This window comes from Chiloscyllium punctatum, chromosome 3, assembly GCF_047496795.1.
Source record: "Chiloscyllium punctatum isolate Juve2018m chromosome 3, sChiPun1.3, whole genome shotgun sequence".
In the NCBI taxonomy this organism is placed as follows: Eukaryota; Metazoa; Chordata; class Chondrichthyes; order Orectolobiformes; family Hemiscylliidae; genus Chiloscyllium; species Chiloscyllium punctatum.
Window position 1 is genome coordinate 122,661,289 of NC_092741.1, and position 26,534 is coordinate 122,687,822.

The 26,534-nt window shown below is 43.4% G+C and overlaps 2 protein-coding genes across 3 annotated transcripts in view; both read right to left on the reverse strand.

The window, feature by feature from the left end:
* ddx43 (DEAD (Asp-Glu-Ala-Asp) box polypeptide 43) overlaps nucleotides 1-18,786 on the reverse strand; it is a 72,812-nt gene extending 54,026 nt beyond the window's left edge. For both annotated transcript variants that reach the window (XR_011954963.1, XM_072560139.1), the window contains exons 1-3: nucleotides 18,486-18,786; nucleotides 2,699-2,754; nucleotides 1,103-1,241 (exon numbers count right to left, since the gene is read on the reverse strand). Coding sequence is in view for 1 of the 2 variants with exons in the window: in XM_072560139.1 (XP_072416240.1) it covers nucleotides 1,103-1,241; nucleotides 2,699-2,754; nucleotides 18,486-18,771 (481 nt within the window). In the remaining variant the exon portion in view is untranslated. The remainder of the gene's footprint in view (nucleotides 1-1,102; nucleotides 1,242-2,698; nucleotides 2,755-18,485) is intronic.
* Nucleotides 18,787-20,842: 2,056 nt separating this feature from the next.
* kcnq5a (potassium voltage-gated channel, KQT-like subfamily, member 5a) overlaps nucleotides 20,843-26,534 on the reverse strand; it is a 249,623-nt gene continuing 243,931 nt past the window's right edge. The window contains exon 13 of the mRNA XM_072560155.1: nucleotides 20,843-25,629. Coding sequence (XP_072416256.1) covers nucleotides 24,802-25,629 — 828 coding nt within the window. The 3' untranslated portion in view covers nucleotides 20,843-24,801. The remainder of the gene's footprint in view (nucleotides 25,630-26,534) is intronic.

The window sequence follows — 26,534 nt, forward strand, 5'->3', positions numbered from 1 at the left end:
TGTTTTTCCAGCACCACATTTTTCAACTCTGATCCATAAACTCGACTGGTTTGTGACAGGTTCTGAAATCCACAATTATACCTTAGGTTTCATGAGCTGAACCCCTGGATCAGGTTTTTCACAGCAACTTCCAATCAATGTGATGATTCTGCTTGATCAATCAAGGGAGGCAACTCCCATCCTCAGACAGACAGCGCAAACACTACTTCATTCCCCTACCCCAGCTCAGTGCATATGCTTCTCTCTCTCAACTACACTCAGTCACTGTGGACAATTCCCTACTACTTATCTCCACCGCCTGCATTTGACCAATCAGTGAATATTAGATTAAATTCCCTACAGTGTGGAAACAGGCCCTTCCACCCAACCAGTCCACACCGACCCTCTGAAGAGTAACCCAGACCCATTTCCCTCTGACTAATGCACCTAATACTATGGGCAATTTAGCATGGTTAATTCACCTAACCTGCACATCTTTGGACTGTGGGAGGAAACCGGAGCAACTGGAGGAAACCCACGCAGACATGGGGAGAATGTGCAAACTCCATGCAGACAGTTGCCCAAGGCTGGAATTGAACCTGGGACCATGGTGCTGTGAGGCAGCAGTGCTAACCACTGAGCCACCGCTCAGATTTCCCAGGATGTTGCCTGGTATGGTGGGAAGGTCTTGTGAGGAAAGGCTGACCGACTTGAGGCTGTTTTAGCGAGAGAGAAGAAGGTTGAGAGGTGACTTAATAGAGACATACAAGATGATCAGACGGTAGATAGGGTGGACAGTGAGAACCTTTTTCCTTGGATGGTGATGGGTAACATGAGGTTACATAACTTTAAATTGAGGGGTGATAAATATAGGACAGATGTCAGAGGCAGTTTCTTTACTCAGAATAGTAAGGAATTGGAACACCCTGTCTGCAACAGTAGTAGATTGGCCAACTTTAAGGGCATTTAAATGGTCTTTGGGTAAACATCTGGATCATAATGGAATAGTGTAGGTTAGATGGGCTTCAGATTGGTTTTACAGGTCGGCACAACATCTAGGGCTGAAGGGCCTGAACAGCGCTGTAATGTTCCATGTTCTAAAACTAAGACCTTTCAGACTTACTTCGGTCAGACCTCTTAGCTCCATCCACCTCATCTGCATTTCTCCTCTCAACAATATTCTCAATTAGTTCCTTGGCTTTCAGCTGGGCTGCGTGGCTTCCAAACAGCTTCACTTCCACTTCAAAGTCTCCTTTTAATATCTAGCATGAAAGAAATTTTTTTTAAAGTGCAAAATCAATAGTCCTATGACACCAAAATGGGGTAAAACAGCATGTTCTAGTATCTGCTTGTGCTGTTGGTTTTGGACACAGAAAGCTAATAGATTCCATTCGCCCTAGCAGTGATGTGCAGCTTGTTTGGAACATTAGTCACTCCTTATATCATGGATTAGGAGGAGTGATAGTCTAACCCCAGATCTGCTGCCTTCAAACTTTGAAAGAACCTCAGTTCTGTTACAAGAGGCTTTCAATCTTTAATCTCACTGTTGCCATGATCCAGTGATCTTTATCCTGCTTTTAAGAACACATGAATGTTTCAGAATTGATGCTAGTTTGCTTTTTGCTTTCAGTTGACGAAATGTTGCTTCTACCTTGGGCTTCATCACTGTACTCAGGGGACAGGATTCTCATAGAACAGGGGGATATTCTCTTCATTTTGAACAATGTCTGTCCTCCAGCTACATGCGTGAAGCAGATCATACAATGAATCACAGCATGGCAAATTGGCCTTTTCGCCTGATTCAAAGTGCTGGCACAGACAAGGAACAACTTGCCCCGTGCCACTCCACTGCCTTTTCTCCATAACCTTGCAATCATGTTTCTTATTTTTCAGATAATAATGCAATTGTTTTTAAAGCCTCAACTGACTCTGACTTGACAACACTCTCAGACAGTATATTCCAGACCCTAACCACTTCCTGAGTGAAAAGTCGTGCGTTACTGTCCTTTTACCAATTAGCTTTAAGTCTCCATTTACACTATCCAAACTGCTCATGATCTCTAATACCTCAAAAAAATCTTAAATTTGATCACTCAGCATCGGTCCTAGCATCAAATTCTACTCCTTGCTGAAATCTTTCATTTGCTATTTACACTGGAATTGTTTAATCCCATCATATGGATCCTTTTCTTTATTAACACTGACAACAGAAAGAGTGAAAACATACAATCTCAATTTCTGATTTCTCCCATAGTCACATGGAACTGCAAGTCTGAATGAAGTCCCTTCCAGAGTAGGTGGCCAGTCAATGAACCTTTCTTCAGATTGTTATCAGACAACTGTGTCAGACAGTTTTGTTGCACTGACCCAAACTAAGCAACCCCAACTCACATTCACAATGATGAGGTACAGATGGCAAAATCCAATACTTGCAAATGGGGACAGGAAATTTAATCTACAGATTTACCAGAAATTCAACTTTTGATATATTAGAGTCTTCATTTTTAGAAGTGCTGCAAGGACTACATTTATCTGCTCCTTTTTAACTTTGGTTATAGTACATAACCTACAACTGGCTTTTGATGAAAAGCATTAATCAGAACTCTGTGTACCTGGGATCTTGGAAATTTCTGCTAGTGCTTTACAGAAAAATCATTCTACAGTTGTATCTAGATCAGAATGAATTCGAGTTTTGAGAATATTCTCAACAAGTTCTTACCTGTATTTTTGATCCTGATGTTTCTTCCAGCTCACGTATTTTAGATCCTCCTCGACCTAGACAAATCAAACCCAGAACTAGACAGTGCATTCAATAAAGAACTGAAAGGCTACGGACTGATTTAAATCTCTTTACCTCTTAGGATACCTTGTCTTACTCTCAGACTTTCCATTAACCCTCCCCGATGCCCCCCCGGCCCCACCCCTTGATATTGCACAATAAATGTCTTGCCAACAGTAGGCTGCAGATTATTGGAGTAGGATGGAGTCAATGTGGATTGATTCAGACAATGTTATAAAAAGCCCCAGACACTTCAAGTGAATCCTACATATTATGCTGACACTCTCTGCTACTGCACAATATTTAGCGACAGATGAAGAAATTGACTATCTGTACCACAGAAGTAAAATAGGCCCTGATTCAGCAGGTAGTAGGTACACACTCATTACTCTCTACCCATTATATTGGTAAAATGTCCTCAGTAGGCAGGCAGGGTATACACCGAAATAGGAGATAGGCTCTTTAGACAAGCAATAGTGGAATTACCACCTATTTCAAACTCCCTTTGCAAAGTTGGACTGCAAGTGATGGCAATTGTCATTGTGCCTGGCATGGGATAAACCTCCTAAGGAGGAAGCACCAACTTTTGCTGGATTTATATAATGGAACAGGGAGAAGTGAGGGAGATTGCTACAACACAGCAAAGACAGCAACTACTAACCCTATTTCTACATGTTTTTGTGAGATTTGGAGAAAGAAGCAGAAGTGAAGGTATTTACCACAGAGATTCAGTCACAGTTTTTAATAATCATCTAAATTACAGGGAATGCAACCCTAGATTGTGTAATTTACCCCAGGTTATAATTAAACATAGACAACTAGATTTATTAAAGAAAAATTACACTTGACAAATTTATTCAGAGTTTGAGAAAATGAAACACAGAAACAGGAGCATGCGAGTTAACCAGTGCCTGTTGTACCATTCCATGAAATGATAGTTGATCTGCAATTTTGCGAAAACTGTTTTTGCCTCGTGTCAGTTAACACATTTTTTTCAGTCTAAAATCTATCAATAGAAAGTAATAAGTAACAGTTGATCTAACACTGATGATCATTTGCAGAAGAGAGTTCCAAATGTCTCCCACCCTTCACAGAGAGAAGCATTTTCTAATTCTCTGAAAGGCATAGTTCCAATTTTTATGGTATACCTGTCGTCCTAGACATCTCAAATCAACAGAAATAGTTTCTATCCTCCTCTTTCCTTTAAGATCTTGAATACTTTGATCACATTACCACTTAACTATCTCAATTCCAAGGAATACAATCCTAGGTTGTGTAATCTCAACTCATAATTTAAATCGTTGGAGTTGAGGCACGAATCTGATCCAGCCACACTGCACTCTCACCATATCCTTTGTAATATGTGGTGTCAAAAACTTTTCACAGGACTGCTATGTGGCCTCAGTTGGCTTTGTATAGCTGCAACATAATCCCAACAGTCTTGCATTCTAATCCTATTGATGAAGGAGGCTAGGATTCCATTAGTTTCTTGGATTATTTTCCAGATCCGATTGGTTGATACTGTCAAACTATGACGCTAAGAAAGGAAATCTTTTTGTAAGGGTGTTTTCACTCTCATTCAATAATCTTCATTGAAAACTTAGCACACACTTGAAAACTGCAACAATTTTTCATCATAGTGCATACAATATTCTAAACTACCTTCAAAATAAATCCATAACATTCTGACAAAAGTCAATATGCCCGTCTCTCAATGCTAATAATTATTTCAAAATAATCCAGAGCTGGATGCACATTTTCTCCAAAACTAATTAGTTCTTCCCTTGGGCCATAGCCTGATATTTTGTTGAAATCCATCCATTAGTTTGAGAGATATATTATTTACAGACAAACAGATCAAAAGGGGAGTTAAATATCTATTACCTTCAATGACAGGAATTATAATGCTACTCCTCTCTCCACCTATTTCCCATCTTTCCTGCAGACATTAGAGTCTGGAATATTTACTTCCCGTCCTGATCATCGTGCAACTATGTGTCACTAGTGGTTATTCTACCATCCCCTCCAAACTAAATTGGTGCCTGTAATTAATCAACAAACTATTCTAATCTATCTTTCTGCCTCTGAAGAGTAACCCACCCAGGTCCATTCCCCTACCCTATTACACAATATTTACCCTTGATTAATGCACCTAACCTACACATGCCTGAACACTATGGGCAATTTAGCACGACCGACTCACCTAACCTGCACATCTCTGGACTGTGGGAGGAAACCAGAGCACCTGGACAAAACCCATGCAGACACGAGGAGAATGTGCAAACTCCACATGGGCAGTCACCCGAGGCTGGAATCAAACATGGGTCTCTGGTGCTAGGAGGCAGCAATGCTCACCACTAAGCTACCATGCTGCTCCTCCAATGCTTTTAGTTTTCTTTACACCTGTATTGCCAAAAGCATAATTTTTGACTTGTTACTGTACACTCTTTTCTTTTTAGACCACAAGACCATACGTCATAGGAACAGAAGTTTGGCCATTCAGCCCATCAAGTCTGCTCCGTTATTCAATCATGGCTTATAAGTTTCTCATCCCCATTCTCCCGCTTTCTCTCTGTAACTTTTGATCCCCTTTATAATCAAGAACCTATCTATCTCCGTCTTAAATACACTGAATGACCTGGCCTCCACAGCCTTCTGTGACGGTGAATTCCATAGGTTCACCACTCTCTATTTGAAGACATATCACCTTGTACCTGTTCTAAAAGGTTTTCCCTTTACTCTAAAGCTGTGTCATTGGGTCCTAGTCTCTCCCACTAATAGGAACATCTTCTCAACATCTACTCTGTCCAAGCCATTCAGTATTGTATTAGTTTTTGAAAAATTTATACTACTTTTCCAGCTTATCCCTCTCTCACCTTAAGTACCCTGCCCATCTTTATAAGCCCTCGAAAGTCAGAGTCATCGAGGAGTACAGCATGGAAACAGACCCTTTGGTCCAACTCATCCATGCCAACCAGATATCCTAAATAATCTAGGAGAAAGTGAGGACTGCAGATGCTGAAGATTAGAGTCGAAGTTGTGGTGCTGGAAATGGCAGAAATGTCGATTCTGCTGCTCCTTGGATGCTGCCTGACCTGCTGTGCTTTTCCAGCACCACAATTTTGATTCTAAAGAAATCTATTTAGCCCATATCCCTCTAAACCCTTCCTTTTAAAGCACCTGTCCAGATGCTTTTTAAATGTTTTAATTGTATCAGCCTCCATCACTTCCTCTGGCAGCTCATTCCATACACTCACCTTACCCTCTGTGTGAGGAAGTTGCTCCTTAAATCCCTTTTAAATCTTTCTCCTCCCACCTTAAACCTACGCCCTCTAGTTTTGGACTTTCCCTCCCCGGACAGCTTCCTAGTTAGGATTTTGGTCTCAGCCGGTTCTGAAATCCCATCCAACATTACTGATTAGTGCAGGCACTGGAACAGGAGCAATGCTTTATGACATGGAACACAGTATTTCCCATACCAGTCCTTCCACCACAAATTCACTTCTTTAATCTGCTCATCTCTATTGCAGTTTGCAGTTGACAATGGTAATATTGCACAGATTTCAACCCTTTAAGTTTTATCTTTTAATTTCATTCCAAACTTCTAGTACTTTTCAAAGAGGACCTCTTATTCACACTTTCTTGTATGTTCCCAACTTGGATCACAATAGTTCAATCCTTTCCTTCACTGCTTTTATATCCTTTAATCAGTATTAAATGCCCTCCTATCTTGGCACAAGGTTGCCAATATACCATGTCGAACTCTTGATTCTGCTTTTGACTGAATTCCCTGCAAGTTTTCATCCTTTACTGGCTACGTTTGGGCAGATTTATGCTCCAATATGCTTCCCCCATATTAAGTTATGCTTCCAAGTCTTCAACCTTACTCTCAAATAGTATATGAATTGCACCTATTTGAGTCAGTGATGTACAGCATGGAAACAGAGCCTTCGGTCCAACCCGTCCATGCTGACCAGATATCCCAACCCAATCTAGTCCCACCTGCCAGCACCTGGCCCATATCCCTCCAAACCCTTCCTATTCATATACCCATCCAAATGCCTCTTGAATGTTGCAATTGTACCAGCCTCCACCACATCCTCTGGCAGCTCATTCCATACACGTACCACCCTCTGCGTGAAAAAGTTGCCCCTTAGGTCTCTTTTATATCTTTCCCCTCTCACCCTAAACCTATGGCCTCTAGTACTGGACTCCCCCTTCGTCTATTTATCCATGCCCCTCATAATTTTGTAAATCTCCATAAGGTCACCCCTCAGCCTCTGACGTTCCAGGGAAAACAGCCCCAGCCTGTTCAGCCTCTCCCTGTAGCTCAGATCCTCCAACCCTGACAACATCCTTGTAAATCTTTTCTGAACCCTTTCAAGTTTCACAACATCTTTCCGATAAGAAGGAGACCAGAATTGCACGCAATATTCCAACAGTGGCCTAACCAATGTCCTGTACAGCCGCAACATGACCTCCCAACTCCTGTACTCAATACTCTGACCAACAAAGGAAAGCATACCAAATGCCTTCTTCACTATCCTATCTACCTGCGACTCCACTTTCAAGGAGCTATGAACCTGCACTCCAAGGTGATAAATAATTGTAACTTGATAAATAAGAGATAGAGGATCAGCAATTCCATAACACAGTCTTATTCCTCTACAAAGCACTGCACCAGGTTAAAATATAAGCCATAGCTATTAATTTAAGTTTAATCAAGAGACTTATCTCCAAAAACACAATCAAGAAAGAACCCACTGTACTCACTAATACAGCCTTTCTCTTGGACAGACTTAAAACAAGTAACTTCTCCGATTCTGTGTTGGAGGAACTGGTTTGGACTGGTTTTAAGTCTGTCCAAGAGAAAAGGCTGTATTAGTGAGTACAGTTGGTTCTTTCTTGATTATGTGTTTTTGGAAATAAGTCTCTTGATTAAACTTAAAAAATATATGCCATAGCTATTAATTTAACCTGGTGCAGTGCTTTGTAGAGGAATAAGACTGTGTTATGGAATTGCTGATCCTCTATCTCACCTGGGTCGTCTACTCCGCACATTATAGTTCACACTATCCCTGCATGAACAGTTATGGAGTTTGGTGTAAACTGTCCAGATACTGCTTCCTTTGAATGCCTCTGATGAACGTGTCATTGAGGTTTATAAAATCATGAGGGGCGAGGATAGGGAAAATAGACAAGGTATTTTCCCTGGTTGGGGGAGTCCAGAACTAGATGACATAGATTAGATTACATTACAGTGTGGAAACAGGCCCTTTGGCCCAACAAGTCCACACCGACCCGCCGAAGCACAATCCACCCATACCCCTACATTTACCCCTTACCTAACACTACAGGCAATTTAGCATGGCGAATTCACCTGACCTGCACATCTTTGGACTGTGGGAGGAAACCGGAGCACCCGGTGGAAACCCACGCAGACACAGGGAGAATGTGCAAACTCCACACAGTCAGTCGCCTGAATTGAACCCGGGTCTCTGGCGCTGTGAGGCAGCAGTGCTAACCATTGTGCCACCGTGCCGCCCTAGATTTAGGGTGAAAGGGGAAAACGTTAAAAGAGAGCTAAGGGGCAACTTTTTCATGCAGAGGGTGGTGCATATTTGGAACGAGCTGCCAGAGGAAGTGGTGGAGGCTGATACAATTACAACATTTAAAAGGCATCTGGATAGGTATATGAATAGGAAGGATTTAGAGGGATTTGAGCAAATCTCTCTGGCAAATGGAACTAGATTAGTTTAGGATATCTGGTCGGCATGGATCAGTTGGACCAAAGGGTCTGTTTCTGTGCTGTACATGTCTATGACTCTATGGCTCTATGACTGTAAGTCAGAGAGAACTAAAACATAAGTACATTTAACTAGGGATGAACTAGCTTTCCACAAATTCCCATTCAATGCAGTCTGGACGCTCAATCTGCTTAGCATTATCCAAGTCCAGATTAATTACACTTATTTATCAATTGTTGAATTATTTTGTTTTCACCAACTGGTTTGGACTGAGACTTCTTTTAAATTGTCCACTCACTCCCTCATGCTTTCACAAACTGCATGTATTGGAGACATAAAGCAGCACCTCCTTCCCTGTCTACACTGAATACTCACTCTCACCAAGCTCTTATCTTATATGTTCTATTTACACTTCCACCACGCTACAACGTTCTGGAAGAACAGGACACCGGTAAATGTGTATTTTCAGAAGGCAGTTAAATAGGTGCCATGCAAGAGGTTACTACACAGGATTAGGGCTCAATGAACTTGGGTGATTCTGTGGAATGGAGATTGGTTAATGGACAGAAATGCAACGCAGGAATAAACTGGTCATTTTTGAGATGAATGGGCTGCAACCAGAGTGCTGTAAGGATCATTGCTTGACCTTCAGTTATTCATTAATGACTTCAATGAAAGGGAGAGTGTGTAATATAGTCAAGTTTGATGATGTAAAGCTAGATGCAAACAGGCTACAAAGGGATATAGAATGATTAATGATTGGGCAAGAACATGATCTATGGAAGTGACATCAGGAAGTGTCAAATCATTAATTTTGAGAGTGAAGAAACAAAATTTCTAGTTTAAAAGGCAAAAAAAGTCCATGTTGGTATACAGAAAGATTTGTATGCCCTTCTACACTAAACAAGTTACCATGTTTACTAAGCAATTATGAAGATTAAGGGTATATTAATTTTATTACAATGGATCTGGTATTAGAATAAGAAGATTTTGTTGCAATTATTGTGGGCTTAGTGACAGTATACATGGGGTTTAGTTTTAGCTTCTTTCTGCAGAAAGAAATACTTAGTTGTGGACAAAGGTTCACCAGATTTACTCTGAAATCTAAGCTTTGAAGGAAGAGCGAACTCATTGAAATGTATAAAATTCTCAGAGTTTGACAGGGTAGATATTGAAAAAAAACTGTTTTCCCTGACTGGAGAATCTAAACTGCTGTCACAGTCTCAGGAAAAGAGGCTATTTGAGATTGATGAGAATATTTTTCATTCAGAGGCTTGTGAATCTTTGGAGTTTTCCGCTCACATTTTTAGCTCCTTTGGAGATAGATTACACAAAGATGCTCTGTCTTACTGAACTGGATTGCTATGTCGGCTGCCTATCCTGCTCTTATTTCTTATACTCAGATTTATCTTGTGATATTTAACCCAGCAGAAGCGGGTGGCATGTTGGTACAGTGGTTAGCACTGCTCCCCACAGCACCAGGGATACAGGTTTGATTCCAGCCTCGGGTGACTGTCTGTATGGAGTTTGCATAGTCTGTCTCTGTGTGGGTTTCCTCCGGGTGCTCCGGTTTTCTCCCACAATCCAAAGATGTGCAGGTCAGGTAAACTGGCCATGCTAAATTGCTCATAATATTCAGGGATGTGTTGGTTAGGTGCATTAGTCAGGGCTAAAATGTAGAGTAGTAGGGAAACAGGTCTGGGTGGGTTACTCTTTAGAGGGTCAGTTTGGACTTGCTGGGCTAAAGGGCCTGTTTCCATACTGTAGGGATTCGAGGATTCCAATATCTCCCAATATTGACAGATACTCAATACTAAACCCAAGTTATTTAAGCACCAGTATTTAACCCTGTATCAATTCTAAGGTATTAACCTACACAGCATGTCTTGACCCTTCTCTTCAGCATTCATATTCAAGTATTTGTAACTGTTCACATATGGCAATGATTTACTTTTGATTCCTTTGGGTATTTACAATCTGTTCAACCTCCAATCCAATTTTCTCTTTTTATCCTGGATGCATGCCCTCAATTTACACAAGAATATTTACACCTTGCAATTTGATGGGTGTTTGTCTACTCAAATTCCCACTTGGAGTACACTTAGTATACAAACAAATATTTATTCTGGAATATTTACCCTTGTATTAAACCTCAGTATTTACCAATATAGTGTTTTATTAACCAGCTATCAACACCCAGGAAAGCATATGATCGTCAGATCCAAGTTTATATCTGCAGTATTCAGACTCAGCTACTCACCCCAGAATACATAGGTATTCATATGTGGTATCAATAAGCAGCTGAGCATACTGGGAGACATACAGGACCTTGACAGTAAAGAAGCATCTGGCCAATTGTGGCATTAAAGATTAGATTACAGATTAGATTACATTACAGTGTGGAAACAGGCCCTTCGGCCCAACAAGTCCACACCGACCTGCCGAAGCGAAGCCCACCCATACCCCTACATTTACCCCTTACCTAACACTACAGGCAATTTAGCATGGCCAATTCACCTGACCTGCACATCTTTGGACTGTGGAAGGAAACCGGAGCACCTGGAGGAAACCCACGCAGACAGGGGGAGAATGTGCAAACTCCACACAGTCAGTTGCCTGAGACAGGAATTGAACCCGGGTCTCAGGCGCTGTGAGGCAGCAGTGCCAGACTTTAAAGAAGCCATAAAGCCGAAGGGACTCAGGGGAATAATTGTCCCCTGGCTGGCATCACACCTACACAAAGGCAGATGGCTGTCATCATTGCAAGCCAACTTACTCATGGAGTCATAACACGGAAACATATCGTACAGTCCAACTCATCTGCACCGACCAGACATCCCAATCTGACCTAGTCCCATTTGCCAGTACTTGGCCCATATCCCTCAAAACCTCTCCTATTCATATACCCATCCAGATGCCTTTTAGATGTTGTGACTGTACCTGCCTCCAATACTTCCTCTGGCAGCTTTTTCATACACACACCACCCCATGTGAAAAAGGTACCCTCCAGGTCCTTTTTAAATCTTCCCCTCTTCACTTAAATCTATGCTTTCTAGTTTTGGACTCCCCACCTTAGGGAAAAGCACTGGCTATTCACCCTATTCGTGCCCCTCATGATTTTGTAAACCTCTGCAAGGTCGCTCCTCAGCGAAAAAGCCTCAGTCTATTCAGCCTCTTGCTATAGCTCAACCCCTCCAGTTGCAACAACATCTTTGTAAATCTTTTCTACACTCTTTTAAATTTAACAATATCCTTCCTATAGAAAGGCGACCAGAATTTTAAGCAGTATTCCAAAAGTGGCCTCAGCAATGTCCTGTACAGCTGCAACATGACACCCCACGGTGGCTCTGTGGTTAGCACTGCTGCCTCACAGCACCAGGGTCCCAGGTTCGATTCCAACCTTGGAGTTTGCACATTCTCCCGTGACTGCATGGGTTTCCTCCGGGTGCTCTGATTTCCTCCCACAGTCCAAAAATGTGCAGATCAGATGCATTGGCCTTGTTAAATTGCCCCTAGGTTAGGTGTGTTAGTCAGAGGGAAGTGGGTCTAGGTGAGTTACTCTCCGGGGGTGTGTTAGTCAGAGGGAAGTGGGTCTAGGTGAGTTACTCTCCGGAGGGTCAGTGTGGACTTGTTGGGCCGAAGGGCCTGTTTCCACGCTGTAAGGAATCTAATAAAAAATCTAATTTAAAAAAAACCTCCAGTATTCAATGTTCAGACCAATGAAGGTAAGCGTGCCAAATGCTTTCTTCACCACCCTGGTTACCTGCGAGTCTACTTTCAAGGAACATTGCACCTGCACCCCAGGTCTCTGTTCAGCAACACGACCCAGAGCTCTACCACTAACTGTACAAATCCTGCCTTAGTTTGCCTTACCAAAGCACAACAACTCACATTGATTTAAATTAAACTCCATCTGCCACTACTCGGCTCATTGGCCCATTTGATCAAGGTCCCTTTGTACCCCTGAGATAATCTTCACCATTATTTTGGTGTCATCTGCAAACTTACTAACCATGCCTCCTATATTCACATCCAAACCATTTATATAATGGAGAAAACACAGTGGGCCCAGCACTGATCCTTATAATACACCATCACTGGTTACAGGACTCCAAAGACATCACTCCAGCAGTTCCTCATGGTATTCTTTTAAAATCAGCTGGTTCAAAGATTTTGTTGCACACCTTTGGAGTTCCTGGCCCAGAGGTAGGTACACTATCACTATGCAACAAGAGCCCATATTGGTCCTCAAGGTAATGTCCAAGGCCCAACCACCTTAACCTGCTTCAGCAATGGTCCTTCCACTGTCAGGCTAGAAGTGGAGATGTTTGCTGATTATTGCAGTGTTCAGTCCTATTCACAGCTCATAAGATACTGAAGCAGTCCTTATTGACATGCAGCAAGAGCTAGTCACATTTTTGACCTGGCCTGATAAGTGGCAAGTAGCATTCACAAGTTCCATTCAATGATTACATTCAACATGACAGAATCTAACTTCTCCTTTTGACATACAACTGCATTATCAATGCTGAACTCCATCAATGTTCTGTGGAGTTTGGGAGGGGATAAATCCACATTGATCAGAGCCTAAACTGATCTGCTACATTATTGCAGCTACAAAAACAGCTCAAAGACAGGGATTCTGTGGCTGTAGCCTGACACCAGCCAGTACAGAGGAGCTCAACAGACTGGCATCCCATCTACTATATATTCACATACAATCTGTTCATGATTAGTCCGGTGCATGCAGTCTATTAAATGCAATGCCAAGGATAGTTCAACAGCTCCTTCCAAACCTGCTCCCTCTTTTCTTGAGGGAAAGAGCAACCAACCTACGAGAACGCCACCACCTGTGACTTCCCTTCTTTGAAAAAAATAAACTTGAAAAGCTTTGGGATTGGATCAGGAAAATAGGATTGACTACACTGCTCTACAGAGAACCAATACAGACTCTGTGAGACAAATGGCTTCCTTTTTTGCATTACAATTCTATAACATTCATATCTATTTACTCTTGACATACACACGGAGTGTGTTTCACACCTAGGAATTTAAAGCTGAAATATGCCAGAGAACCTCTGAAATTCTCACTTGCATATTTTTCATTAGTATTCATAACTGTGTACATAACTCCATACATTTACAACATGGTATTCCTACCAGGAAACTCCCAGGTACAACCAGGTACATGCTTATTTATAATTGATTATTGCAGTATTGTTTATTTACCGCTGATTATTTACAATTGAATCAAATCAGGAATATTTTCCACAAATTTGCACCAGTCGTGTACCTTAACCAATGTAAGCCAAGATTTAGGATTTAACTCTCACACCTGAAGAGTTAGTCTCAACTTCACACTTTATGCTGACGTGCACTTGGGCATTTACTCCCTGAGCTTCCCAATTGGGTGCTGATGCCATGGCAGTCATCCCTGCTATTTAGCCTCAGGTATTTTTCCCCAACAGTCACCAATGGGTATGACACCCTTCAGTCAACTCCAGGTATTTATCCTGCCACCAATCATCCCTGGACAGTACACCTCCCCCCACCCCCACCCCTAACCTCCCAGGTATTGCATCTCCCCAGTATATCCGCCCCCAACATTTACCCCCCGACCATTTCCCCAGGGTATCCGCCCCAACATTTACCCCCGACCATCTCCCCAGAGTATCTGCCCCTAGCATTTAGCCCCTGACTGTCTCCCCTGGGTATCTGCCCTCTGCACTTACCCCCCAACAGTCTCCCCAGTATATCTGACCCTAGCGTTTACCTTCTGTCTGTCTCCTTGGGGCATCTGTCTCCTGCACTTACTCTCTAACAGTCTTCACAGGGTATCTGCCCCTAACATTTACCCTCTGACTGTCTCCTCGGGGTATCTGCCCTCTGCACTTACCTCAGGGAGTCTGTTGGGGGTATCTGCCCCAGCATTTACCCCTGACAGTCCCCCCAGGATTTCAGCCCCCAGTATTTACCCCACCACCACCGAGTCTCCCAGCTACTTGCCCCCAGTATGTACCCCGAGTCTCCCCAGGGTATCCGCCCCCAGGGTATTTACTCCAAATAGTCTCCCTAGGGTATTTGCCCCCATATGTACCCCTGACAGTCTCCCCAGGGTATCTGTCCCTAGTATTTACCCTCCAACAGTCTCCCCAGGATATCGGTCCCCAGTATTTACCGCCTGACCATCTCACCAGCTGATGGGCCCCCAGTATTTTCCCCCGACTGGGTATTTGTCACAGTATTTACCACCTGACAGGGTATTCGCCTCTAGTATTTACCCTGACAGTCTCCCCAGTGTATCTTCCCCCAGTATTTACCCCTAGCAGGGTATCTGGCCCTTTTATTTACCCCCAACAGGGTATTTGCCCCGAGAATTTATCCCCTGACAGTTTCCCAGGGTATTTGCCCCCAGTATTTACTTCCTGACAGGGTATCTGCCTCCAGTATTTACCACCTGACAGGGTATCTGCCCCTGGTATTTAACCTCCCCCCAGTGTATCAGTCCCTGGTATTTACCCCACGGTAACTTTCCCAGTATTTACCCTGACAGGAAATTTGCCCCCGATATTTACCCCCCAACAGGGAATTTGCCCACAGTATTTAGCCCCAACAGGGTATTTGCTAACGGTATTTAGCCCCTGACAGGGTATTGGCCCACGGTATTTACCCCCCGACAGGGTATTTGCCCGTGGTATTTACCCCCCCCCCGACAGGGAATATGCCCACGGTATTTACCCCGACAAGGAATTTGCCTCCTGACAGGGTATTTACCCCTGACAGGGAATTTGCCCACAGCATTTACCCCCGACAGGGTATTTGCCCACGGTATTTACCCCAACAGGGATTTTACTTTACCCCAACAGGGATTTTGCCCACAGTATTTACCCCCAACAGGGTATTTGCCCACAGTATTTACCCCCCGACAGGGTATTTGCCCACAGTATTTACCCCCCGACAGGGTATTTGCCCACAGTATTTACCCCCCGACAGGGTATTTGCCCCCAGTATTTACCCCCCGACAGGGTATTTGCCCCCAGTATTTACCCCCCGACAGGGTATTTGCCCCCAGTATTTACCCCCCGACAGGGTATTTGCCCCCAGTATTTACCCCCCGACAGGGTATTTGCCCCCAGTATTTACCCCCCGACAGGGTATTTGCCCCCAGTATTTACCCCCCGACAGGGTATTTGCCCCCAGTATTTACCCCCCCGACAGGGTATTTGCCAACGGTATTTACCCCAACAGGGATTTTGCCCACAGTATTTACCCCCGACAGGGTATTTGCCCACAGTATTTACCCCATGACAGGGTATTTGCCCCCGGTATTTATCCCGACAGGGTATTTGCCCCCGGTATTTACCCCCCCCAACAGGGCATTTGCCCCCAGTATTTACCCCCTGACAGGGTATTTGTCCACAGTATTTACCTCCCTGACAGGGTATTTGCCCCCTGACAGGGTATTTGCCCCCTGACAGGGTATTTGCCCCCAGTATTCACCCCCTGACGGGGTATTTGCCCCCAGTATTCACCCCCTGACGGGGTATTTGCCCCCAGTATTCACCCCCTGACGGGGTATTTGCCCCCAGTACTCACCCCCTGACGGGGTATTTGCCCACAGTACTCACCCCCTGACGGGGTATTTGCCCACAGTACTCACCCCCTGACGGGGTATTTGCCCACAGTACTTACCCCCTGACGGGGTATTTGCCCACAGTACTTACCCCCTGACGGGGTATTTGCCCCCTAACGGGGTATTTACCCTCTGACAGGGTATTTGCCCACAGTATTTAACCCCTGACGGGGTATTTGCCCCCCAGTATTTACCCCCTGACGGGGTATTTGCCCCCCAGTATTTACCCCCCCGACAGGGTATTTTTCCAACGGTATTTACCCCAACAGGGATTTTGCCCACAGTATTTACCCCCGACAGGGTATTTGCCCACAGTATTTACCCCATGACAGGGAATTTGCCCCCGGTATTTATCCCGACAGGGTATTTGCCCCCGGTATTTACCCCCCCCCCCAACAGGGCATTTGCCCACAGTATTTACCCCCTGACAGGGTATTTGTCCACAGTATTTACCTCCCTGACAAGGTATTTGCCCCCAGTATTTACCCCCTGACAGGGTATTTGCCCCCTGACAGGGTATTTGCCCCCAGTATTCACCCCCTGACGGGGTATTTGCCCCCAGTACTCACCCCCTGACGGGGTATTTGCCCACAGTACTCACCCCCTGACGGGGTATTTGCCCACAGTACTTACCCCCTGACGGGGTATTTGCCCACAGTACTTACCCCCTGACGGGGTATTTGCCCCCTAACGGGGTATTTACCCTCTGACAGGGTATTTGCCCACAGTATTTAACCCCTGACGGGGTATTTGCCCCCCAGTATTTACCCCCTGACGGGGTATTTGCCCCCCAGTATTTACCCCCCCGACAGGGTATTTTTCCAACGGTATTTACCCCAACAGGGATTTTGCCCACAGTATTTACCCCCGACAGGGTATTTGCCCACAGTATTTACCCCATGACAGGGAATTTGCCCCCGGTATTTATCCCGACAGGGTATTTGCCCCCGGTATTTACCCCCCCCCCAACAGGGCATTTGCCCACAGTATTTACCCCCTGACAGGGTATTTGTCCACAGTATTTACCTCCCTGACAAGGTATTTGCCCCCAGTATTTACCCCCTGACAGGGTATTTGCCCCCTGACAGGGTATTTGCCCCCAGTATTCACCCCCTGACGGGGTATTTGCCCACAGTATTCACCCCCTGACGGGGTATTTGCCCACAGTATTCACCCCCTGACGGGGTAATTGCCCACAGTATTCACCCCCTGACGGGGTAATTGCCCACAGTATTCACCCCCTGACGGGGTAATTGCCCACAGTATTTACCCCCTGACGGGGTATTTGCCCACAGTATTTACCCCCTGACGGGGTATTTGCCCACAGTATTTACCCCCTGACGGGGTATTTGCCCCCTGACGGGGTATTTGCCCACAGTATTTACCCCCTGACGGGGTATTTACCCCCTGACAGGGTATTTGCTGCCAGTATTTACCCCGACATGGTATTTGCCCCCAGTATTTACCCCCTGACGGGGTATTTGCCCACAGTATTTACCCCCTGACGGGGTATTTGCCCACAGTATTTACCCCCTGTCGGGGTATTTGCCCACAGTATTTACCCCCTGTCGGGGTATTTGCCCACAGTATTTACCCCCTGTCGGGGTATTTGCCCCCTAACGGGGTATTTACCCCCTGTCGGGGTATTTGCCCACAGTATTTAACCCCTGACGGGGTATTTGCCCCCAGTATTTACCCCCTGTCGGGGTATTTGCCCCCTAACGGGGTATTTACCCCCTGACGGGGTATTTGCCCACAGTATTTAACCCCTGACGGGGTATTTGCCCCCAGTATTTACCCCCTGACGGGGTATTTACCCCCTGACAGGGTATTTGCCCCCAGTATTTACCCCCTGACAGGGTATTTGCCCCCAGTATTTACCCCCTGACAGGGTATTTGCCCCCAGTATTTACCCCCTGACAGGGTATTTGCCCCCAGTATTTACCCCCTGATGGGGTATTTACCCACTGACGGGGTATTTGCCCCCAGTATTTACCCCCTGACGGGGTATTTACCCCCTGACAGGGTATTTGCCCCCAGTATTTACCCCCTGACAGGGTATTTGCCCCCAGTATGTACCCCCTGACGGGGTATTTGCCCCCAGTATTTACCCCCTGACGGGGTATTTACCCCCTGACGGGGTATTTGCCCCCAGTATTTACCCCCTGACGGGGTATTTGCCCCCAGTATTTACCCCCTGACGGGGTATTTGCCCCCAGTATTTACCCCCTGACGGGGTATTTGCCCCCAGTATTTACCCCCTGACGGGGTATTTGCCCCCAGTATTTACCCCCTGACGGGGTATTTGCCCCCAGTATTTACCCCCTGACGGGGTATTTGCCCTCACCTATCACGGAGCCCACCGCCGCACTCTCCATGTAGAAGCTGAGAAAAGGGCAAGTTGATGAAGAAGGTAAATTCCGGGCCGACCCGCCGCCGCCTCCTCGGCCCCCGGTCCCGGACGGTCTCCCCCTCCGGCCCCGGCTCGACTCCCCGCGGATCTCCCACCGGTCCCCGGCCCCCTGCTCCCTCCGAGGGCGGCTCTGGCCCGGCCTGGGGGCTGGGGGCGGCCTCCACTCAACCCGGGGCCCCGGCGCCTGCTCGTCGCCGCTCTCCGCCTCCCAGTCCGACATGATCCGCTACGGTCGGGGGCGCGCACACCTGCCCACCTTATCAGGGCACGCGCGGGAGCGAGCACACCTCGGGGAAGCGCACCTCCATTGCATCTTCCCTCAAAGCCATCAGTCTCTCCTGAACAGATCAATAACCTGCAAACTAATCAATAACTTATAAACCCATCAATGATCTCCAAACCCATCAGTGTGCCCTAAACTGATCAATAACTAAACTCATTCATAATCTCCAAATCTATCAATAGCCTCCAAACCCATTAATATGCCCTAAACCAATCAAAAACTAAACCCATTAATAACCTCCAAACCTATCAATAACCTCCAAATCAATTGATAACCTCCAAATCCATCTATGTGCCCTAAACTGATCAATAACTACCAAACCCATTAATAATCTCCAAACCCATCAATAACCTCTGAACCAATCAAAAACTACCGAGTCCATCAATAACCTCCATAATTTCCTGGTGGTGGCAATTGAATAAAGATTCGTGCACTTTGTGTCTTTCACTGTGTCTCGCACCTACACACACACACACACACACACCATGGGTGCTGGGGAAAAAATAAGCACTACCGCACTTAGGTGGTAGTGTGGGGGTTAAATAAAAAAAAAGAAAAAAGAAAAAAATATATAAATATACATGGTTTTGATCACACAGCATTGCCCTTTGATGTGAAGGGCAGTGCTTGTCACTGAAAAAAGAAAAAAAAAGAAAAAAAAATAACCTCCATAACCATCAAAAATTGGTCCCTTCAGAATCTAGACAAGTTACAATCCCATGTGCCTGTTACATTACAGATTGTGGAAACTGCTGAATATCACTAGCCAGTTACATCTCTTATTTTTCTTTTGATTTATTCCTTAACTGTATCTGTTTGTCTGACTTTGTGTAAGTGAGGGATAGCGTCAAAGACAGTTGGGTTTGAATCATGAACATAAATTGGATTACCTTGTTGTTTAACTTTGCTCTGCTAAAGTGACCGTAAAATTAATTGTTAATTCTTTTGTTTAAGCTATAAGCTTGATGTCTGGTATTGGTTATTCAAAGTGTATCATTAAGATCTACTGGGGCAAATTTGAAGGTCATTGAATTTTAATTTTACGGCAAACACAGGAGTGAGAGTCTGACTTGGCTGTTTGTCTTTAGGTCATTACAACATTCCATCATAATCATATTGTTCTTTGTGGGAGCTTGCTTTGGACTAATTAACTGCCACATGTCCTATACTGTATTGGGAGAAAGTGATGACTGCAGATGCTGTGTGGCACTGGAAAAGCACAGCCGGTCAGGCAGCATCCGAGGAGCAGGAAAATAAACATTTCAAGCTCTTTTTCTTTATCCTGATGAAGAGCTTATGCTTTAAACGTTAACTCTCCTGCTCCTCAGATGCTGCCTGACTGGCTGTGCTTTTCCAGCGACATTTCCTATATTATCAACAGTAACTACTGCTAGACTTTAAGCGGTATCTGAGTAGAGAGCTGACAATCGTGCAACTACCTGGCCCTTACAGAGAGCCAAGACAAAGATAGTGGGCCTAATACCCTCCTTCAGAACTATTCTTGATTTCCACATTGAATACGCTGTATGAGAAGCTGCCGGGAGGCTAACCGTATAGGACTGTATGTCTCACATGTGGTCCTTTCAACAAGATTCTCCCCTTTTCTCAGGCACTGAATAGAAAATCTATGCCAAAGTATTCAAAACTAAAACTACTTTTGCTCCTTTTCTAATAGAGAGGCCTTTAGACTCCAACCTCAACCACTTGCTGATGGATATTTGATGACTGACATGGACAAGATGGCCCAAAGGGCCTGTTTCTACACTATAAAAACTCTACAACGCTATGTGACAACCAATTTCTTCTGCCTCTGGAGCTGCCTGTTCTCTGGGATTCTTGTTTCCTCAACTTAAGATAAAAGTAAGATGTTCACAAAGAAACAGGAATTGTCCAGAAAAAAAGGAATCTTATAAATGAAATCAACACCAAAAAACTGGGAGTAGTAAAACTTGCTGAAGAATAAACAAAAGCAGGATTTGATTTCTCTTGGTTTATTAGACTTCGAGAAAAGATGTCATTACCTTATTAAAGAAGCCAGAATTGACCTGTCACTGAACAAATAAATTAAACAAATCTAAATCTTACCGCAATCAAGTTATTTAAGGCAAAATGACATACTTCCATGTAATAAATTACTTGTGAAACAATTTATGAAAATTACTCAAATAGGATTTGAATTGACACTAAGCACAAGTAAAATTGATCTTAAAAGACCCTTATTATTTTTCAGGAGCCTCCGTTACATTAGGGATTCATCTTTAGTCTTCACATTTGTTAGAACATCAGGCAAGAAAGGCACCATATACAGATCAAATAAGAAAAAGAATCATTGGCTGTAAAACCTATATATTCTTTACATATTATACAGTTTGTAAAATTTACAGACTGAGTTTTGATGAATGGAAATTCAGACTCATTCATTGTAGTTTTTAAGTTTTTAGTGATTATTTACAAATGTCTACATATGCCAAATAAGTTAAAATTTTAAGAAGATGATGAGAAAATTACTTTGTCGGTGTCTTGACAATGTCAGGTAACATTATGGCAAAAATTTATAGTGAGCTATATGCAGCTATATCAGTCATGTAACATAAATATGCAAAATCAATAGAGTAGTGAGATAGTGGGAGCCTTCAACCATTGGTGGGAAAAAATGTAAAAGGATAAGGACTGGAGTAATTCCTGAAATGTGTATAAGAGAACTTTACCAATCACTCTGTTTCCAGCCTACAAAGAATAGAACAGTGTTAGATCCGATTTTTGGGAATAACATGGAGCATTTTCAGTGGGGAGCTAGCAGTTAGGAACTTGTGATCATATTGGAGTAGCTATGGAAAAGGACAAGGAACTATTAAATGTCAAAACACTCAAAGAAGTAGATTAATCTCAGTGAAGTTAAAGCAGATTGGAGTTAAAACCTGGCAGGTAAATCAATAAATGATCAATAAGAGACCTTCAAATGGAAGAAGGTTTGATAAACATACTCCTGCGATGAGCTCCTTAGTGAACTAAAGACATTGGCATTAAAATTAAACAGAAGAATAACGATGATCATAAAAGTCAGATTCAGAATAAATTAGGGATCTAGTTGAGCACAGAAACTGCAAAAGCAATGTAAACAAGGAATGGCAGTAAGCAGAAAGTGTGGAAACAGATGAGTGGTGAATGGAAATGTGGTTCCAATGTCAATTTAAGCCCATAAATTCTAAAGGGGTAGTCAATGGAAGTGAGGGGGGACCAATTAAGAGCCATAAAGGAGAGATGCTTGGGAGAGGGAGCTTGCTGTTTTCACTGGAGAAGACATTTCTGCCAAGGTGACATTCAGTGAGGATGCAGAAGAAAAATTGGATAAATAAAAATAACAAAAGTAATTAGTGGGACTCAAAGTAGAAAGGTCACCCAGTCTGGACCTCAGGTTAATGAGGGAACTAAAAATGAGAATTGTGGAAGCTCTGGACACAACCTTCCAAATTTTTTGGATATGGAGTTGATTGTCGGGGATAAGAGGACCACAGATGTTACTCCTCTGTCCCAAAAAGATTTCAACCCAACAACTATAGGCCAGTTAGACAAACATCAGTCGTGGGGATATTTCTTTAAACTGTAATTCCAGTGCATTGCCACTTAGAAAAATATGGGTCAATAAATGAAACTCAGCACACATTTGTTCAAGCAAGATCATCTCTAGAAGAAGTTATTGAATTCTTTGATGAAGTAATGGAAAGGACGTTGTAGTGGATACATGTTGGAGCATTTAAGAGGCAATTGATAAAGTGTCACACAATATAATTGTTAAGAAAATCAAATTCTAAGGATTAAGGAGGCAGCAGCAGTGTGGATACAAAGTGCCTAAGGGTCAGAAGGTAGTTGTGAATGGTTGTTTTTCGGGTTGGTAATATACAGGGAATATACAGGGTGTTATTTAGGATCATTATTAGGACCATTGCTCTTTTTATTCTGTATTAATGACCTGGATTTGTACATGCAAAGCTAATTTCACAGAAGCAAATTATCAAAATTAGAAATGTGGTAAAAAAATGATGAGGATAGTAAGACCTCAGGAAAACAAAGCAGGCTAGAAAAATGTGCAGACTCGTGGCAGGTAAATTAATTGTAGAAAAGGGTGAAGTGATGAATTTTGGTATGAACGTTTGAGGTATTTTATGGGGCTCAAAGTAGAAAAGTCACCTCAGGTTAATGAGGGAACTAAAGATGGGAATTATGGAAGCTCTGGATACAATCTTACAAACTTTTTGGGTACAGGATTGGTTGGCAGAGGACAAGAGGATCACAGATGTTACACCTCTGTTCCAAAAAGATTTAAACCCAACAACTCTAGACCAGTTAGACAAACATCGGTGGTGGGGATATTTCTTGAGACTGTAAATTCTAGGTGAACAACAAGGAAATCTGGGTGGGGGGTTCATGTACACACACTTTTGCAGGGGCTGCAAAAACAAATCATCTAGAATGATGAGCTTTATAAATAAAGTCATTTTGTACAAAAACAAAATTAAGCTAAACCTCTATAAAAATTGTTCAGGCATCAATTGGAGCATTTTGTCAAATTTGACACTTTAGAAATTGATGTCAAGTTCTTGAGAAGGTGCAGAGAGGCTTTACTGGAATGGTATTAGGAATGAGGGACTTGAATAAATGTAGAAAGACTGGAGAGGCGGAGATTGTTTTCTTAATGACAGAGAAGGTTAATAGGTGATTGCATAGGGGTTGTCAAAATTATTAAGAGTTTTGATAGAGTAGAAACTGTTTCCATTGGCAAGAGCATCAGTAGCTAGATTTGATAGCTAGATAAAGTTTGGCAAATCAAACTTTTAGATGAGGCAACGCAGTGAGTTACAATGATGTGGAATGCACAATCTGACAGGGAGGTGGAAGATTTAATAATATCCATGCAAAAGCAATTGGGCAATTACTGGAAGGAAAACATTCACATGGTTAAGAAGAAAATATAATGAGAGTGTAACAAATTGAATAACTCTTCTGATTGTGTGATAGGTTGAATGGCCTCCTCCTGTGCTGTAAAATGCTATGTGTTTTACACTAAGATCAATCATGCAGCAAATTGTGCTTCAAGGCAGCATCTGGATCCACCAGCTCAGCTGCTGTTCAACATGGTATTGTACAACTAATCGGTACAAATATCATAATCATAGATTAACAAAATTACATACAAAACATTCAATAGTGAGCTCATATTTTCTGTGAAGCATCAACATTTCATTCTATTGGAAAACCGCACATCAAAAATTTTATCTGTTCGATAAGAAATCTCATCACTTAATTCATATTGCACTCCGCAGCAATGAGACTTTTAGCTCGGGCACTCTCTGAATTTTAATCTTGCAGACTACCCTCACACTTTCCTCAGCAAAGGTAAGGTTAAACTAGAATACGGTTTTAAAATAAAGTTATCAACAGTTTACCAAAATATATAGGAATAAACTTTCAAAAGGGTGGTGAATGAGTGTGTTTGCCTTGTAACAGACACACTGATCATTGTACCTCACAGGTAGCTGAAAGATACTTCTGGTGTAAACAGTAACCATTACCTGGACAAAATAATTGCATGTTACAATTGGCTTGAAAGCCTTGAGATGCAACATCACTGAACATGTGCTGTAAATAATAATAGTTTTAATCTGTTCAGACTCTTGATTAAATGTACTCTGGTCCATCCTCAAACAATTTCTGTGCACATTTCTTACAAGAATAATGCCTGCTATATCAGCAGAAACAGGCTGTTTTAATCATAACACTGTAAACAGATATCATTTCAAATTTAACATGCATTTTTCATGCAACTAGCTCATAACTGCTCCTACAAGTGCCTTTCTGATTTGTTCAGATTCTTGCATGTGAAAGTTTCACAATATGTCTCATCCTCAGCCACTTGCTGATATATTTCAGAAAGTGAAGCCAGAGTCAAAAGGAAAGCTTCTTCTGATGTCATTTTAGTTGAACATGAGACAGGCTCAAGGGGCTTGATGGCTCCTTACTTCGGCTAAAGTGCTGATGGGTTCTGGTTATATCCATCCTCAGTGAGACATTGGCTTCCAGCATCTCTGCACCAGTCTCCTCATCTCTCGGCAAAAGAAGTGAATCTGCCAATTCAGAGTAGTGCTCTCGGTTCACCTTGTGGCTGCTGCCAGTGGTGGGGACTCTCAGAGTGTGTGTGGATTGGATCAGATTTTGCACAGACAGTGAGTGCTCTAAGGGTTTTTCTGTGAGTGACCAATCTGTGACCAAAGATTCGTTCTCCACACTTTGGCTTCTCTTCCACTGTGTCTCCTGAATGAGGTTATTTCCTGCTCCTTGACCAGCAGGAGGGCAGGAGGTGGCATCTCTGGTGGTTGGGATAATCTGGAGAGGTGTTGCCCTGCACACATTCTGAATTGATGACAATTGTAGTGTTGGCATGGCAACTTTGGCTGATGGAACCATTTGATTTACTGCAAACATTGTGGGTCCATCACTGTCAGTAGTTGGAGGAACCTGAGGGTGCATGACTGAGCTGATGGTGCAGCAAGAGGGAACACATGGATCATTAGGTGATAGGATGTGCTGTAATCCCCTCGAACTTGTGGATCTTGACACGCAACCACCAAACTGTGCTGAATTAGGCCCATCTAAAGGACTTTGGTAATCAGATGTCTGATCAGACTCGAACACTGGCATCTGCAGTGAGGCGAGTGTTAGTGCTGAGACAGAGCCTGTGTGCAGACACTGCCTGTAGATATCCAGGAGACAGTCGAGCTTTGATTCGATAGACTGTACCTGCAAAGATAAATGTCACCATTTCACAATCAGCACATAACTGCCCAAGATCACGAATGTCATGACTTTCGCAACATGAAACCTGACATCGATTAGAGATGGTAGAATCAATGGTTTAATTCCAAAACATACAGGTTACAGACTAGACAATCAATGGAACGTTTTTTGTTTACTTGCGGGATGTGGATGCCATTGATAGGCCAGCATTTATTGCCCATTTCACTTTGTCCTTCAGAAAGTGGTGGTTAGCTGCCTTCTTGAGTTGCTGCAGTCCCACTGTGGATGGACCCAGAATGCCATTAGGGAAGGAATTCCAGGATTTTGACTTTGGGATACTGCAGGAATAGCAATATATTTTCAAGTCAAGATGGTGAATAGCTTGGAGGGGACCTTGCAGCTGATGCTGTTCCCACATATCTGCTGCTCTTGTCCTTCCAAATGGAAGAAGCTTTGGTTTGGAAGGTTCTGTCAAAGGAGGTTTGGTGAATTTCTGCAGTGCTCCTTCTAGAATGAACACACTGCTGCTACTGAGCATGGGTGGTGGAGGGACTGGGCATTTGTGTATTGGGTGCCAATCAAGCAGGCTGCTTTCTCCTCCATAGTGTCAAGCTTCTTGAGGATCTTGACATTTCTTGACAGAGCTGCATTCATCCAGGCAGGTATTCCATCACACTCATGAATTGTGCCTTGTAGATTATGTACAGGCCTTGGGGAATCAGGAAGTGAGTTACTCACTTCAGGATTCCTAGCCTCTGATTTACTTTTGTGGTTACAGTATTTAAATGGAAAGTCTAGTTCAAGTTCTAGTCAATGGTAACCCCCAGGATGTTGATAGTGGGGAATTCAGTGATTCACCCTCAATCATGCAGATTAAAGACTGGAGATCGATGGATTAACCCCCAAAT